This window comes from Anas platyrhynchos, chromosome 12 (assembly GCF_047663525.1).
Source record: "Anas platyrhynchos isolate ZD024472 breed Pekin duck chromosome 12, IASCAAS_PekinDuck_T2T, whole genome shotgun sequence".
Classification (NCBI taxonomy): Eukaryota; Metazoa; Chordata; class Aves; order Anseriformes; family Anatidae; genus Anas; species Anas platyrhynchos.
The window spans coordinates 2,210,032-2,225,775 of NC_092598.1; the positions used below are offsets into that span (position 1 = coordinate 2,210,032).

At 38.0% G+C, this 15,744-nt stretch overlaps 1 protein-coding gene across 8 annotated transcripts in view; it reads right to left on the minus strand.

Moving 5' to 3' along the window:
• BANP (BTG3 associated nuclear protein) overlaps positions 1 to 15,744 on the minus strand; it is a 144,918-nt gene that overhangs the window by 68,555 nt on the left and 60,619 nt on the right. For 4 of the 8 annotated variants that reach the window (XM_072043898.1, XM_027465795.3, XM_027465798.3 and 1 more), the window contains exons 8-10: positions 13,151 to 13,318; positions 3,636 to 3,766; positions 1,439 to 1,510 (exon numbers count right to left, since the gene is read on the minus strand). In XM_072043898.1, the coding sequence (XP_071899999.1) occupies positions 1,439 to 1,510; positions 3,636 to 3,766; positions 13,151 to 13,318 (371 nt within the window). Of the gene's footprint in view, positions 1 to 1,438; positions 1,511 to 3,635; positions 3,767 to 5,198; positions 8,854 to 13,150; positions 13,319 to 15,744 lie in introns of those variants that run through there. The other 4 variants (XM_027465797.3, XM_027465799.3, XM_072043900.1 and 1 more) reach the window with 2 other exon arrangements.

A 15,744-nucleotide genomic window follows, 5' to 3' on the forward strand; every position in this document is an offset into this window, starting at 1 on the left:
TATCGAGTTTTGATAAAGGCAAATATAGTTCTACTACAGGAATCACATCTACTACAAAAAAAAATCTGAATCATGTACTTTAAATGCAACTGTAGCTACAAAATCTAAAAATGAAAGCAGTTTCATTACAAACTGAGTTTTTATTCATATGCTCAGAGATGCCTTTTTAAAAGCACACAGATTAAGAAAAAACAGTTACTCTAACACCAAGACTTGCAGTGAAATACAACATTCCAGGAAAGAATTTTAGTTCTTTGATTTGCATATTTTCTACATTTTCTTTTACTGGCAACACATCGTCCTTTTTGAAGCTGTGTACATTGCAATAAATTCAAAACCAGATGTCTTCATCTGTCACAGACAAATGTAGTGCTTAAAATTCTTACATACAGGAAACTCCCAACCAATGGACGCTGGTGTTTAAACCTCAGGATCATTTACAACTAGTAGCTGATGAATCCGATTTTTTTTTCCAGGGGCTTTTAAAACTGCTTCAACTTCATTATAGCACACTATGCATTCCCAAAACATTCTGACCCTTCCTTTCTTCTGTAGGTCTGACAAGCTCTGTCAAGACTACTGCCTTTAGCTGTAATATTTATATAATATTTATTATATTTACTCTGCAGTACCTCCCCCTGTGTCATCAGTATTCCTCCTCACCATAAGTGGTTTTACGAGATGTTATTTAGGGTACTTTGGAAATGGATTAAACTAACCCACAAGCAGATATGCTTAATGTTGAGTTAAAAAAAACTCTACAGGGAAATCATACAGAGTAAATATTGTGGTCTGTATTTATGCTTAACTTTATTTTGCTATTCCTTTTTCATATAAACAAACTCTAAGAGCAAAAGACATCTGACAGAAGCCTTTGCCATTAGGAGTCTCTTTACATTCCTAAATAACCAACAAGACCCTCAACTCAGGTAAATTGAGATGGCTTCAGTTGTTCTGCCTGAGTGGGAAAAAAAAGTTGAAATTGGGGGGTTCAGTATTGGATTTATCCATTTCTATTTTCCTGTACTATTTTTATGGAAAAAAAAAAATATGAAGTGCAAATAGTGCAGTGCCAGATTACTTGATCCATAATGAAAGTAAATTCACTTCAATCCAGAATTTATCTTAATAGATGTAGTTACCTTAATAGATGTAGCAAACAGATTTATCTTAAAAGATGTAGTTTGACTGTAACACACTTACAGTTTTCCTGTAACACTCTGGAAGTACTAAAGGAAAAAAGGTCAAGGGGAAATAAAAAAGACAAATAGCATATTGCATTTACTGCTGGGGCACGCATTTTATCCTGGCTCCAGCTCACTTCTACCCTCACAGTCCCTGTAGCGTGCTGCAAGAGTTCCCAGAGGTGCAGTTTTAGAACTGGGACCCTACATCCAGGCCACTGCCTGCTCCATAGGTACCCAAGTTTTTGGCTCACCTCACTGTCCTGCGTGATCTGGACTTGCTCGCCTTGAGGAACTTGGGCTATGTGGAGATGTCCCTGCGGGATCCACAACAAAAAAAAGACACCAGGAAGCATCAGAAGAAAACCAAAACTAGAGGAAGAAACTAATAACTTGGATTCAATACAGCTTAACGTATTCTCAGTTGTAGATGGAAGCAAAATACTTACTAAATGAAAAACATTAAAAATTGCTTTCAAAAAGTGTAACAACATTTCACCATATTTTCATGCAAAGTATAACTGAAATGAGTTTTGAAGAGAAAATTGTTCATTTTCATGTAGGAGGAAAAGGAAATGGACACAATAAATAACAGTTATGTAATTAAATAACATTTCTCTACAAAAGAAGCATCTGCAATTTTTGACTGATACACAAAATATAGGACTAACTTGCTTGGGTAGATTAGCTCTCCTAAACCTGTGTGTTCAAAACAAGAAACCCATTTAAAGAACTTAGAAACTCAGTTCTCAAAACAGATGTGACAAAACTACTCACAAATAGTTACTCTTAGAAGGTATCTGTAAGTATCCATAACTCTATAAATTCACAAAGTTATGGTGAGGTACAGTTCCATGCTAACAACCATCTCCCAGGCTGTTATAAATTGGCACGAAGTTATTAATTTGAATGCAGTTCCACTGGCTTATATTAGCTGAGAATCTGCCCTAACGGTTTTAATAAGGTTAATGCTTTGTGTTGCTGGCCATACCCGCCACTTCAGAAAGGTATCGTGCCTATCATTTGATCAAAACATGGATAAGAAAGTGGAAGGAATTCCTCATGCACCCTGACCAGCCTTGAGAAGTCATTGCTACTATGATGTACCTGAAGGGAGATTGGATTCTAAATAACCTCCTTCAGGGTTTATAAGGCTTTGTGTTCGTTTTAATATGCTTGCATGAGACAGAGATTAAAGATAATCATTTGGAATTCTGTCAAAAGCTCTTCTTATTTTATAACGCAAGAACAATTGCATGTGATTTTCAAAGAAACACAGATCCCTCTATTTCAAACAGTTTCATTTCCTTTGGAAGGAAACTGTCTATTTATAGGGAGAAAAAACATACTGAAAGTATCACTCTGACAATAGAGACTGTATATAAAATTAGAGCACAGCCCAGTCCATGTTGAGATTAGAATCACTTTCCCTCCTTAACATCAAGCTCTCAGGGCTCCCAGGAAAAAAACACTGAACATCTAAAAGATCCATTTATAGTATTTTCAAATAAGTGATTTTTTTTTTTTTGTCTGGGGAAAGGGGGGAAGAAGGTGACTTTCTTCACCTTTGTAACACGCAGCATTCCAAAAAACAACTGCTCACTCATCTTTTGCAGATACATTGCTGGCCTTCAAGGACAGTGTGCTTAGTTTGTCCATGAATTCCAAAAATCTTTCTGAATTGTAACTCTTGAAGTTTCTAGATATTCAGCAAATCCTTGGCATTCAATTCAACAGTGTAGATGACTACTCCCCTACTAATTGCTCAGACTGACCTATACACATCATTCCCTTGAATTGAAAAAGCAGTACCACTTTCTTATGCTTCAGAGACATCCCCATATTTAAGACAAATGATGACAACACTTAGGCCATAGGTTGCAGTGGATAAAGAGTCTTTGATAAAGAGTCTTGTGGTCAACAAATATCAATATTATAACTTTCACTTATATATTCGTATCTGAATGGATACACATGTAAAGGGCTCAGCTAACAGATGTTCAAAAATGCTTTAAAATGCAGTTATTTTTAAAAATGAAAATAAATGAATCTGACTCTATGAATCAAATGTGGTTTTGTTTTGAAAGTCACTGTCAGAACTACTTCTTACATTTAAATTGTACATTTTGTAGGTCTGCTATTATTATAGTAACTGTGCAAGCAAATGGCCAAGTAGAGACTTGACTACTTAATACTAGTCAGAGTAATCAACGTGCGTTTATCTGTAACAATTTTGTGAGCAAATCCTGCACTGAGATTTTTGCCAAAAAAAAATCTTTAAAAGTTGTGGGTTTTTTTATAAGCCTTCAATGTTTATTTTCTGAAAATCATGCTTAAGAACTGACGATAGGTCCTTTCTTAAAAATAAAATAAATAAATTTCAACTGAAGCAAAGTCTGCAGTAACACAGATTGTTTAAAAAGAATAATGTAGAAAAGGTTGAGTACATACTACTTGGACTTGTCCATCTTCTCCTATTTGGTGGATCTGGACCTGCTGAGCATTGGCTAGTGCATAATGTAGTGCCTGGGGCTGGTTCTGTTGGATCTCATTAGAGGCTGAAACTGCACTCTGCGAACCCTCTGAAAGAGACAAAAATGCAGCTCTATTAGATTTGCAGATCTCATGCCAGCGGCCATGCAACAATGCATACTTAAAAACCGTGGAAAACAAACGCAGTCAGTAAGCAGATGCAGCTCATTTTTATACCTTAATATTCTTTATGCATGGTCACTGCTCACCCACAGATTTGCTACAAGTTCCAGTGGAGTCCCAAAGGTTATTTTGTCTCCAAGAAAGCAAACATCTAAAAGCTATCTTTTGAATCTAGATTAAGGGTTCTGCAAATGTAAAAGTAGTATCACAGGAAAAACACACACATTTCGTAGGCAGTTTAACACTTTCTTATGTGCACCTGTGTAGCTGAGAAATATTACTGCTTACATCACTATAATACCGTGATCTACTACTACTAAAAAAAAAAAAAGTGCAAAAATCACCCTCTAAATCATCTCACAGCTGACTCCCACAAAGTCAAATTCTATGATAATGTCTCAGTTTTCAAAATCCCTGATCTTTTTCACGTTGACACACACAGACTTTTTCTCCCTCTCCAAATACTGAGGACAGAACATGAGATGTCCCAGACAGAGAGAAGCCTCAGCACAATTAACAAAAAAAAAAAAAAAAAAAAAAAAAAGCAGGTCAATTTCTGGACGTGGATGAAAACTGGAAATTAAAGGGTTCTGAAAGTGCTCCTAGTGCAAATGTATGCAGAGGATAAAACCAAAGGACCTGACCACTTTCTTCTGGTCACTGTGTCACTCACCAGGAAAATCATCGCATGATTTCAAGAGGAAAACAACTTGCATCAGAAGTTGACATACTGCATATTTACTTACAGGCTTTCTGGCTTTAGGGAAAAGAGCATCATAAATATAAGAGGTAAAATGCAAGTAAAAAGAACTAAAATTGTTTTCTAATATACAACCAAACTTTTTTTTTTTTTTTTTTGAAACCTGGAGTTTTTATGCATATGGTCAACGATATTGAGACTAATAATGTCTGTACTAAGAGGTTGAACTGGAAAACGAGGGAGAAGAGGCTGATTGTGTGGAATCCACCACCAGCAGGTGACCACTGCGGGATACCCCTTTTCCTTTTAAGAGTCAGGAAAGGCAGCGGAGCTTACAGAACAATGACACTTCGGCAGCATGTGACAAGTTCAAGTACACACTGCTGGGAAAATCCTTGAAACATCCTAGTATCATGCAGATTAGTAAAATTCAGCATGAGTCCCAGTTTTGTTGTTTGTTTTTAATCTGAGACAACTGGGAGAACAGGACGGTCCTAACAGTCTTTTAGAGTAAGGAATATGAAGCAAGGCTTTTTACATACAGTATTTCTGTAATCAGTTTAATGGTTTTCTTTTGCTATGCTACGAAAATATATCATATGAAATCTTTGAAGTGCTACATTTGTTTTACAATTTTTCGAGAGTATTTATTGCTCTGACCATGACTTATGCTGCATGGTAACATAAAACACATTAAGATCTAACACGCAGTAGCATTCAATACTACAGGGCTTTCAAACTGTCCAAGTACAGGAAACGGTAATGAAAATATTTAAGAAACAGTGTCACTCTACTTCCATTGTAGATAATTTTCTTACAAGATGTTATGTATTGTTTAAATAAAGACTACAAGGCCCTCATCCTGCTCAGAGATGATTGATGGCTGACGTGGTTTTTGTTTTGTTTTTTTTTAAATGTGATGGATGGTTACTGAACCAACACACCAGGTTCTGGTTTTCATAAATTTTTAATACCTCTACTTAATACCCTAAGATTTATTCTGGAAACAGAATGTTACTTTCAAAAGACTGAGCTTTATCCAATCATACAAATATTTTACTGGAAATGTTCTTTAATAAAATTATCCATTTGTGTTTTTTTTTCATCATGTCTGCAAATGTTTGTGGAAAAACACAATTCTGAGTTTAAGTCTGACCATGGGAATTGGACACTAATTCAATACCACTGAGCTAGTATTTACTTATTTGTTGAAAAGTTGAGTTGCCTAACAATTCAACTAAACAGCTGTAATTATGTCAACAATCTGCAAATATGTAACTACAACCAGAGCACTAATGCACCAACTCAGTAAAACATAACAAGTCCATGTTTTTGCTATCTATTTAATACCTTACATTTGACTAGTAGGTAACTCCAAAAAAATACATCATTTCTTAAATATAGCCCAGTCGGTTACTGTACAATCCTGGTATTTCCTGCACTGTTGTACGGTATTGCTGTGAAGAATTCAGGACTGGATTAACAAATCACGACTGGTACAAAAGTCCTGGCTGCGGTATGAAAAACTGCAGTGGCAGCCAAAGAAAAATGTGATTTGTTCAAATTCTGATACTAGATCATTCTGCAAGTTTCCTTATGCAATTAATGCTTAGTTTTTATTTCATAAAATAGCATTTTGCGAGGATCCTAAATGGCTAAGAATGCCCACTGTAACTCATCTTGCTTCTCACAGGCTACTGCTAGTCCGTACAGCTGTGATTTTGTCTTCTCAGTCTCTAAGTAACTCAACAGCTGAGCTGCAATTCACCATCTGGTCAAACCATGGTGTCCAAATACATCATCCTTCATTTCGATGTGTGTGTGTATATACATAACTTCATATATTGGAGTGTATGTATAGATACGCATATACATCACTAACCACAAAAGTGGACTTGGGACACAAGGCAGGTTAGATACTTGCTTCACTTCCAGATTTAATAACTTTTTTCACAGTACTTTTCCTGTAGGCTCAGCTAGCACTACACAAACTGCAATGCTGTACTTCTGAGCACACGCTAAGATGCATTTATAATTAGTATTCATTTTCTAATCGGGAAAGTGATGCAATGAAGTGAAATCAAAGAAATAAGCACCATCAGGGAAAGCATATATATATTTACATATGTATTATATGCACATATTGAAATGCATTTTAAACTTTATTTAAAAACCATCTTTTGCTTCGCAGATGCCAGAAATTATTAAGCTGTTCCGAACTGGGAAGAGAGGATATGCACCGAATGCAGTCATACTGTACGTCTTACCTAACCAACTAGGGTTACCTACAAATAGTTTTCCAGTTTGACTTCAGTGCAACAGCCACAGTCTTCCCTTCCTCCTACCCCCCCATTTTTTTTTTCTTTTTAGGAATAAAGAAGAGGATTGAGCAGTGTCTAAAAACACATCTTTTATATTTGTTTTTCTCTAAATATCTGACCAGACAAAAGTAATATTTATCCATTTTTAAACAATCTCCATTAAAAATAAACACAAACATGAATAGCACACAGCTTGAATAGAGGATACGTCAACAGTTATAAATCACTCTCATGTAAACTATCTGGCTTCACATTTACAACTTTGATACATTAGAGAATCCCTGGCACTCAGAAACTGCACAGCTGAACTCTTGCTGTGAAGTCTTCCATTGCACTACTCAGGGGTACTTTGACATCAGCCGAACGGGGTATATAGTGCCAAGACCGTGCTCCTGACCTGGGGCATCCCCAAAGCACCCTCCGTGAGAGGGAAGAGCTTTGGGAGCTACCCAGACAACAGAAAATGCTGCACTGACCACTCCACAGGTGGCTAAGTTGCGATACAGGAGAAAAAGAGAAAAAAGTAACTGCTGAAATATTCCTTCCTCAGAAACTGAAATTGGACTTTTCACATTTTCCATTTATTTACTGCGTCTGCTTGTGAGTCAAAGAAAATTTAGCCTCAGTAAGTCTGTCTTGTCAGACAAACGCTCAGGAGTTGGCAAAATCACCCTCCGTAAAAGTTACTCGTCACATTTTTCAAAGCTAATCTTTCTCAAACATTTCAGAACAAGATTAGATTTGTCAAACAAATGTAATTTGTAACTGTTTTAAGAGTATGTGTTTAACTTTCAGCTCAGATCAATTTTAAAAATTCCTCACTTCAAAGACAAAACCTTTGGCATTTTATAATTCCTTCCTATTCTCGTTATGCTTCGTATTTATCAGTTGAGCATCTGGCTTCTCATTTTGGAAGGAAACGTAGGAGGTACGGATTCTGCAGCAGACAGGATTCAAGTTTAGTCTCCTTTCTCACGTCCTGTTACTCAAACTGGGTTTACTACAGGCCTCTCAGCTCCATGCTTCTGCGTACAACCTACCTTGTGTTTTCTCACTTGCTTGGTATCATTTCCTAACAAGGAAAGGTTAAAGGGTAGATAGAAGCAGTCTTCAAAAACACGAAGTAGGATAAAGCCCCACTACTGAGCAATTCGCAGAAATAAATCTGTATCCTGTAAGCCATTATCTCAGCCTGACTCAGGAGTGCTCCAGCACTCCAATTTTGCAGAGCAGCGTTGAAGATTTGGCTGCAATACCCATTTTTGCGTGTGACATCTTGGCAGAGCTGAGCCCTTCAGCCCAAATCTACATGTAAATCCCAAAGTCATAGACCTAATTAATAATTCCAACATGGAAAATTGCGATAACAGCTTTAACAATCTTAAGAGAAATTAAAAGAAAGGGAGAGATGGCACTCTTCAATTAATCCTCCTCTCAAAAAACTCATTTCCTACTCCCTTCCCTCCGCAGACTGCTAACATTTTTACAAAGAATATCTAGCTAAATTATCATGGCAGCCATGGGTACAACTCCTATCAGGAAAAATGAGGGACAAAAGCACACATTAAAGACTAACACGTTGGCTCTGAGAGGAGCAATTCACTGCAGTTAATACCTCAAGTCCAACAAAAAGCAACAGCTTTGAATGGAAAAGACAGGAAAAAAACAGGAAACAAATTCTGCCTTAACTTAACTGTCTGCTACAACAACTTTATGCAACCCATAAATCTTGTGGCTACTGTAAATCTGCATAGTCAATTAAATGTAGAACAATCTTAATGGATGTCTTTGAGGATGAAGGACAGAAGAGGCATTCATTCATCTTTTCCCACCAGCTTCCTTAGACATGCTTTTTGTCTGCAGATCACTTCCTCTTCAGCTCTTAACACTCGAACAGTATCACAGAAGTACAGTGCTAAAACCTCGTCAGGTCTATGTAAGGATGATGTGCTCAGCCTCTTGCTTTCCATGGCATTTCCACAGCTAATTTTTCCTTATGATAAACAGAAGAGGGAGGAAATCTGTTATCATTTTTAACTGCACAATGCAAATCAAAGCCACACGCTACATAAGACTTTTACGCACAACGAGCATAAAAAGCCTCAAAGTTTTGACGTGTCCAACAAGTGCAGAAGAAGAGCAACCCTTTTTAGATGTAAACATTTCAGAATTATTTATTGTGTGTGCAATAACTCAATGCTTATAAGAACCACAAAATCACAGAACAGATGAGGTTGTTAAGGACCCCTGGAGGTCACCTAGTCCAACCCCCCTGTTCATGTTCAGCCAGCACAGGTTGCTTGGGACCGTGACCAGATGCAGATGGAGTCTCTGCAACCTCTCTGGGCAACCTGTTCCCGTGTTCAACCAACCTTAAAATTCCTCAGAGCCAGAGAAGCAGAAGTCAGGTTGCAGAAGGGGAGTCTCAGACTGTTGTTTTTTTTTCTTTTAATTGCTTCTGAAGAGCAGTTCTGTAAAATCAAGTCCCCTAACTCACAGGAGAAGTCCAGCAGAGCAGTGACCATGCTGATCTGACACTATTTCAAGAACACAAATACTATTTAAAATGATACGTAGAGATGTTCAACAAATTTTTGCTGCCAAACAGAAAAGTACGAAGCTATTCTAGACTTTTAGCACAGCAACATTTAAGGAAATATTCTGATACACACCGAGTTGGACTCGATGATCCTTGTGGGTCCCTTCCAACTCAGGATATTCTATTATTCTATGATTCTACATAGGAGAACATTACAACATTTGAAGAAAGTGCCAATAACTTCCTGCTGATTTAAACATGCATTTTTACAGTAAAGTATAATAGAAAGCTACCTTGAAAAAATGCTGAAAAAATATTACTTCAAGCCAAATAACTGGCTTGGGTTGGAGTCTTTTCTGGTCCACCTTTCGGTCCCAACTTTAACACAAGCTACAATATATTACAAGTTCATAATCAGAAAAACACTACCAAACTAAGGAAAAGGTTCATGCAGGGAATGTGGTGTTCATTTATCCACACTCAGGCCCTCAAAATTATATTTAAACATCCCAATGATGTTTTCAGAACAGCTCAAATGAATGGCAGACACCACAATACTGTGAACTTACTCAGGGCATCTGTTGATGGCAACAGAGCATCTTTTAAAAAAGTGCTTTGTAAAGGCTATGGGAAAATCTTCTAGAGTATGCCCTAAACCTTCCCTGGGAAATTATCATCATTTTGTAAATCAGAGGGCTTAAGTACTCCTACAAATAGGTGAGGTTTATCATATTTAATCTGGGGGCACAATGTGTTCTTTAGAGCCCATGAAGATGTTACACCAGAATCTGTGCTGCACATCCGCGCATCCTTTGCAGCCTTGCATCTTTTTGTGTAAACACAACACAGGAATCATTCACAATAATTTATTTGTTCAACTTTAAGTGCTACCTTTTCAGAGAGCTGCTGTATTTTGCCAAACAGATGAACAACCAAAATGCCTGTTCGGTACGTACCGACTCGGTGGACCCAACCACGGGTATTCTGCTGGAGGGTGCAGCACCCAGGAGCTGACCTTAACAGCTCCAACTAACAATAGTGGGAAAGACAGATTCTCAAGTAGCTGAATTCCAGACCATTCAAGGCTCACCTTAACTTGCCCCCTGAAACAAACGCTACCATAAAAACTGTCTGGGTTCATATGTAACACTTTAAAAAGCCATATTTGACAGCTATGTTGTCATAACTGTGAAATACAGACCTCCTTTACTTCAGAGCTGTGAAATATTACTTCTCTTTCCTGCTAGCTGGCAGCAGGAATTCTGCTATATCCACTATACAGTGGATATAATAAAGAACAGATGCCTGTGAATTATGATGCTGTAATTCCATCGAGGGCTTCCAGAGATGTCAAACCACAAAGGCAAAGTCTGAGAGGTTCACGAAGTTACCTGAACAGAGCAGTGGAATTACAGCCCTGTCATGCAGAAGTTACCTCCTCAGACAGTGTGTGAACCCCTGTGGTTGCCTTTTATCTTTTCCTCTTTTCCCTCATTCAGCCCTTAATCCCAACCCTCCTCCTTTTCCTCATACTTCTTTCTTCAGGTGAAATTCCTTTCCCACCTGATTTTGGAATGCTAATTTTTAAAGGACCGCCCGGTTCGGAGAAGTGGGCTGTTTTTCTACTTTTTCACAGTGGGTGTGAAAGCAGTGGTGAATTCAGCTAACATCTTTATAGCCTCCCAGAAAACGACGCCAACGACATTCTGAGTAAGAGCAATATTTTAAACAAAATTAACAAAAAACTCTGAATCCATGGAACATTTTCATGTACCATTACCAAAGGCAGCTGTTAATGCTATTGCCAGTACTCTACTTTTGGCTGCACAGCTTATGTGTATATATATATATGTAGTCCTGCAAATGACATGTCAAGATGCCTTAGCTGACCTTCATCAGATTTAGGACCAAAGACATCTTCCTAAGGACCTGCAGTCACTAATGTGCTATCGTGGGGACGGGGGAGCTGAGATGGGTGAGTGAGAGGCCCAGGTGGCAGAAAACCTGGGTGCACAACCCAAAACACCACGGTGACTTTTGCAGAACCACCTCCTGCGTGTCTGTACCATGCTGCTCCTGCCCGCTCAGACAGCACGGGTATCTGTACCCATGACAATTTATTCACAAATTGGGTTTGTGAAACTGCGACCAGCCTACAATGAAAACAATTGCAGTTTTCAGCTTAGCAAAAAAAACAAAAACAAAAAACACCACCTTACAGTCTTCTAACGTCAAGAACTCACTGAGCCTGATTCTGTGTTTTACATCTCTATAACGGTCTCCCCAAATCTCCAAACCAGGAGATTAAAGACAGGAGATTAAAGATCAACATTTTTTAATAATAAATCTCAACAAAAGTCAATGGGTACAGCCTAATGAGCTCAGGCCTATAATATCAACTTACTACTGCATTTTTATTCTAAAGAGACTGAAAATAAAAATCCCATCAACATATATAGCTTATGGTTATCATTAGGTTGATTAGTTGTTTTAATTTGAGGATTTTGGATATGATTCCCAGTTCCAGCACATAAAATTTTCCATTGAAAGCAGATTTTGGCATTCTTTGCATGAGATACAGTGGTTAGTGTTAACATGCAACCAAAAATTTTATGCAGGCAAATAAACTTACTTCCTTTTCTTTGGGCTCACTTCCAAAACCCTGTTTTTAATATATGATGTACAAATGTCCCATAACACTGCTTTATATTAAAAGCATGAGCCAGAAATGTCCTATGAGAACACTTCTTAGGTCAGTATTTTTCATTTGTTATTATTATTCATGCCTACGCACCTATGTGGAAATACAGAATCAGCTACAACATATTTAATTTCTTCAGAGGAAAATACTTTATGAACAAAATTTAGCACGTCCTACTAAATAGTGTTAGCACACCGAGGAAGATTTATTCACTTGACTCCACTTATGAACATCAGTTGCAGATAAATATTTTGACCTTCTACCCAAAGATTAACATGGTAAGATATATATACGATGCTGCACTTTGTGAATTCTTTCAGTTAGCACGTGGGGAGGGACAGTCCCAACCACACTGCTGAAGCCAGGAGCTCAGAGTATGTACAAATCAACAAAGCTAAAATCTCACGCACACCAGAATATACCACACTTTAATTTCTGACAAATCGCTATTTTACTACTGTTTTAGTGTCAGTCTCCCTTCTCCCTCTTCTCTTTATGAGCAAAGACAAACCTCTGACTTCCCTTCTTGGATCAACAGTGCACCTCAGCCAGGAGAGTGACTGCAATTTGTAGGTGAAACAGTATCGTAGGTTCATGCTGCAAGGGACCAACCATGGTACAAGCCCCAGGAGGCTATCAAAGATTCTGAATGTACCAGAAGGTGGCTGGCTTGCACTGAAGCCCACAGTGATTTAACTATGAGTGGCTGGCTTCAATTAGAAAATGAATACTGCAGTCACTGCTTGAGGAGCACTGCAGACATATGTTCATACTGTAATGGAGAGGCCTTCTTGCCAATGATAAATGGTACTTCAAAAAACATATGCAATAATACAAAATTCATTGAAAAAAAAAAACGAATTGAAAGTGTGGGTTTCTCCATGTATATTCTTTACATAAAAATACTTGAATTTGCGGGCAAAATATGCACCTGTTGTAACTATAGCTTAAGATAAAAATTGTTGCAAGGTCTATTAAAAAACAAATGGCATTATTACTACAAGTTTCCATGTCTCTGGAAACTTTTTATTTTTTTTATTTTTTTTTTACCTGAACCACCATAAGATGATGACGAAGGTGTTCGCCTGGAGAAGCTTTTCACGGCAAGACTCTGGCCTCGCTGCTTCCGCCTCCAGGCTGTTCGGCATTTGGAGTCTATGCTTTGCTTGATTCGATACCAGTCGGATTCTGTGATTCCAAATTTATAAAATAGATGACCTATAATTAGAGAGAAACACAAAGGGATGGAAACTAGCACAGATTTGTATGTATTATTATGTATTTTCAGGAAAACGCATGGATGACACACACTGTCATACACACAAGGTAAAGAAAATAACAGAGCAGCTCTGCCTAAAGAAATACAATGACATTAAGAAATATGCCCTAGGTACATGTGTATAGTGGAGAGATTTCAACAGCTATTCACAACATTAATAATCATACATGTGTACACAATTGTGTATTTAGAAGTGTCACCACCACGAAACTTCCCAATCTACTCTATCCGAGGAAACTACACTTTTATATTTCAGGTAAGCAACACTGAAACAGAAGGATCCAGCCCTCCTAAACCAAAACTGGATAAAGTTTTATTGATTGCTGATAGTGCCCATGATATTTATGCACAAGTACGACGCCACATAGAGCTTCACGTAAAACAAGCTCTTAAAGCTCAGTGCGAGATTCATCAGAATCCAACAAAAACACAGCACAAAATTCAAATCTTCTGAAAATGTTGCTACTACTCTTCAGTCATGTAAAGAGCCACATTCGGCACTTTCCAGCAGTTAGTGCTAAGTTGCCAAACTGTTATAAAAAATAATGTTGACTTGTGAGTTGAACTGCTTGAGTATTTTGAAATGAAGCTCATGCAGATCGAGTCCCGCTGCCAACTCAAACCCGGTTCATTAGTGTCTGCAACCTCTGCAATCGAAGTGGAAGCCTAATTGTACAAGAAATGGAGGAAAGCTACGTTTTTGGGTCCAAAAAATACTCACTTCAACATCTGGACAAATGGTTTAAAATTGAGAAGGAAATATGTCGTACATCGATAGCTTTTTCAAAGCACTCCTCGTACTGCTAGAGACTTTTACCGTTTTATTGTAAGCCTTACAGTGGTTTCTATTTTGCTTAAAGCATTTCGAGTTGAGGACATTTGCCTGTATTAAGAGAAATTTGTGATTCTCACAACTACAGAAAAAAACACTCAAAAAAATTAAATCCAAAGGTTCAAACTGTGAAGTAAACTAGAACTATCCAAACATTCAACAGTCTTTACAGTTCCATTACTTTTAAGCTTTCCGGATTTAGACCTGCGATAAAGCAGTTAAAAATCAATCCAAAGCTGTAATATTTGTTTTTACTCAATGTGGCTGTGCTTGAAGGACCCCTTAAGATTCTTGTATTCCTTTTGGTATCAAATGTTTTCCATGCGCTGCAAAATAAAACCATCTTCTCAACCTACTGGGTTTGCAAATTTACTCTCAAAGAGGATCCTGAAGTACTTGAGTGAAGCAGTTAAATGCATGCTTAAGCTGTCGTATAGCCCTCTGAATGGGATACAGGCTGTTCACGTAGGACAACAGATTTGAAGCTTAGGGCAGCAGAATGCCAGGTTTCCACTAACTAGGAGCTCTGCACTTTAACCGAGTCCTCAGAATCGGAAATTCACAGGTAACGGATCTAACATAGGCAAGAGGAATGCTGCATCTCTCAATCATTTTTCAATCACCTATTTTTTCATGCTCTGAGTTATTTCGCTAGAGATTTGTTCCAAGAGCAATTAGAACATAGAGGAGGAAAGCACTGGCATCAAAAAGCCGATTCAAAAACTCTTTTAAAAGCCCAGGATTCCTCACTGGCAAGTGACGGCAGGCACGTTATTTAGAGATTGCTTTACAACCCCTGCATTATGTCTCCAAAAGGAGGGTGGGAGTAGGGAAGGAGGAAAACCGACCGAAATTATCATCTGCTGCTGTGCAACAGTTTCCTTTCCATGGGTGTCAGCAAAAGGAAAGCACATACTGTACTGTAAATACTGCGACCACATTTCTCCGAGTGCAATCTATTACTAATATGCACTACACAGAGAAATGGGTTTATAAATCTTTGCAGTAATGTCCAATAAAAATAGTTGTGTTTTAACTCTTTCTATGATTGCAGCTGTCAGTACATACGAAGTACTTGCGGAGTCCTACATAACCACAGAGCATATGACTGTGTTATTTTGAACAAGTGTCCATATTTTATTCATAAATACATTTTAATGGCTTTCATCTTGCAGGCTGCTGTTAGAAAAGTGACTGAATTGACTGCAGGTCCAAGAAAACTCTCACAGTAAAGCAGCCTAGCAAGGAATTTTAACTATTACAGTGTAATCCAGGGGATATTCCAGGGGATGTCACTTAATTCAAACAGAAATTAATAGCGGTATAAATTATTTAGGACATGACAGCCTCATGTGCAGTGAGCTCCTCATACTAGGAGACCCAAGGCCTGTAGGACAAGAGCTCGAGAAAGATGATGGGTGCCAGGCGAGACATAAAATGGTCCAAAAATTGCTCTATAGATGGAAGACAAGAAAAGGCAGTCTACTTATTGACCACAAAAGCTGTAATTTAATTATCGTGGGCAGAGAGACC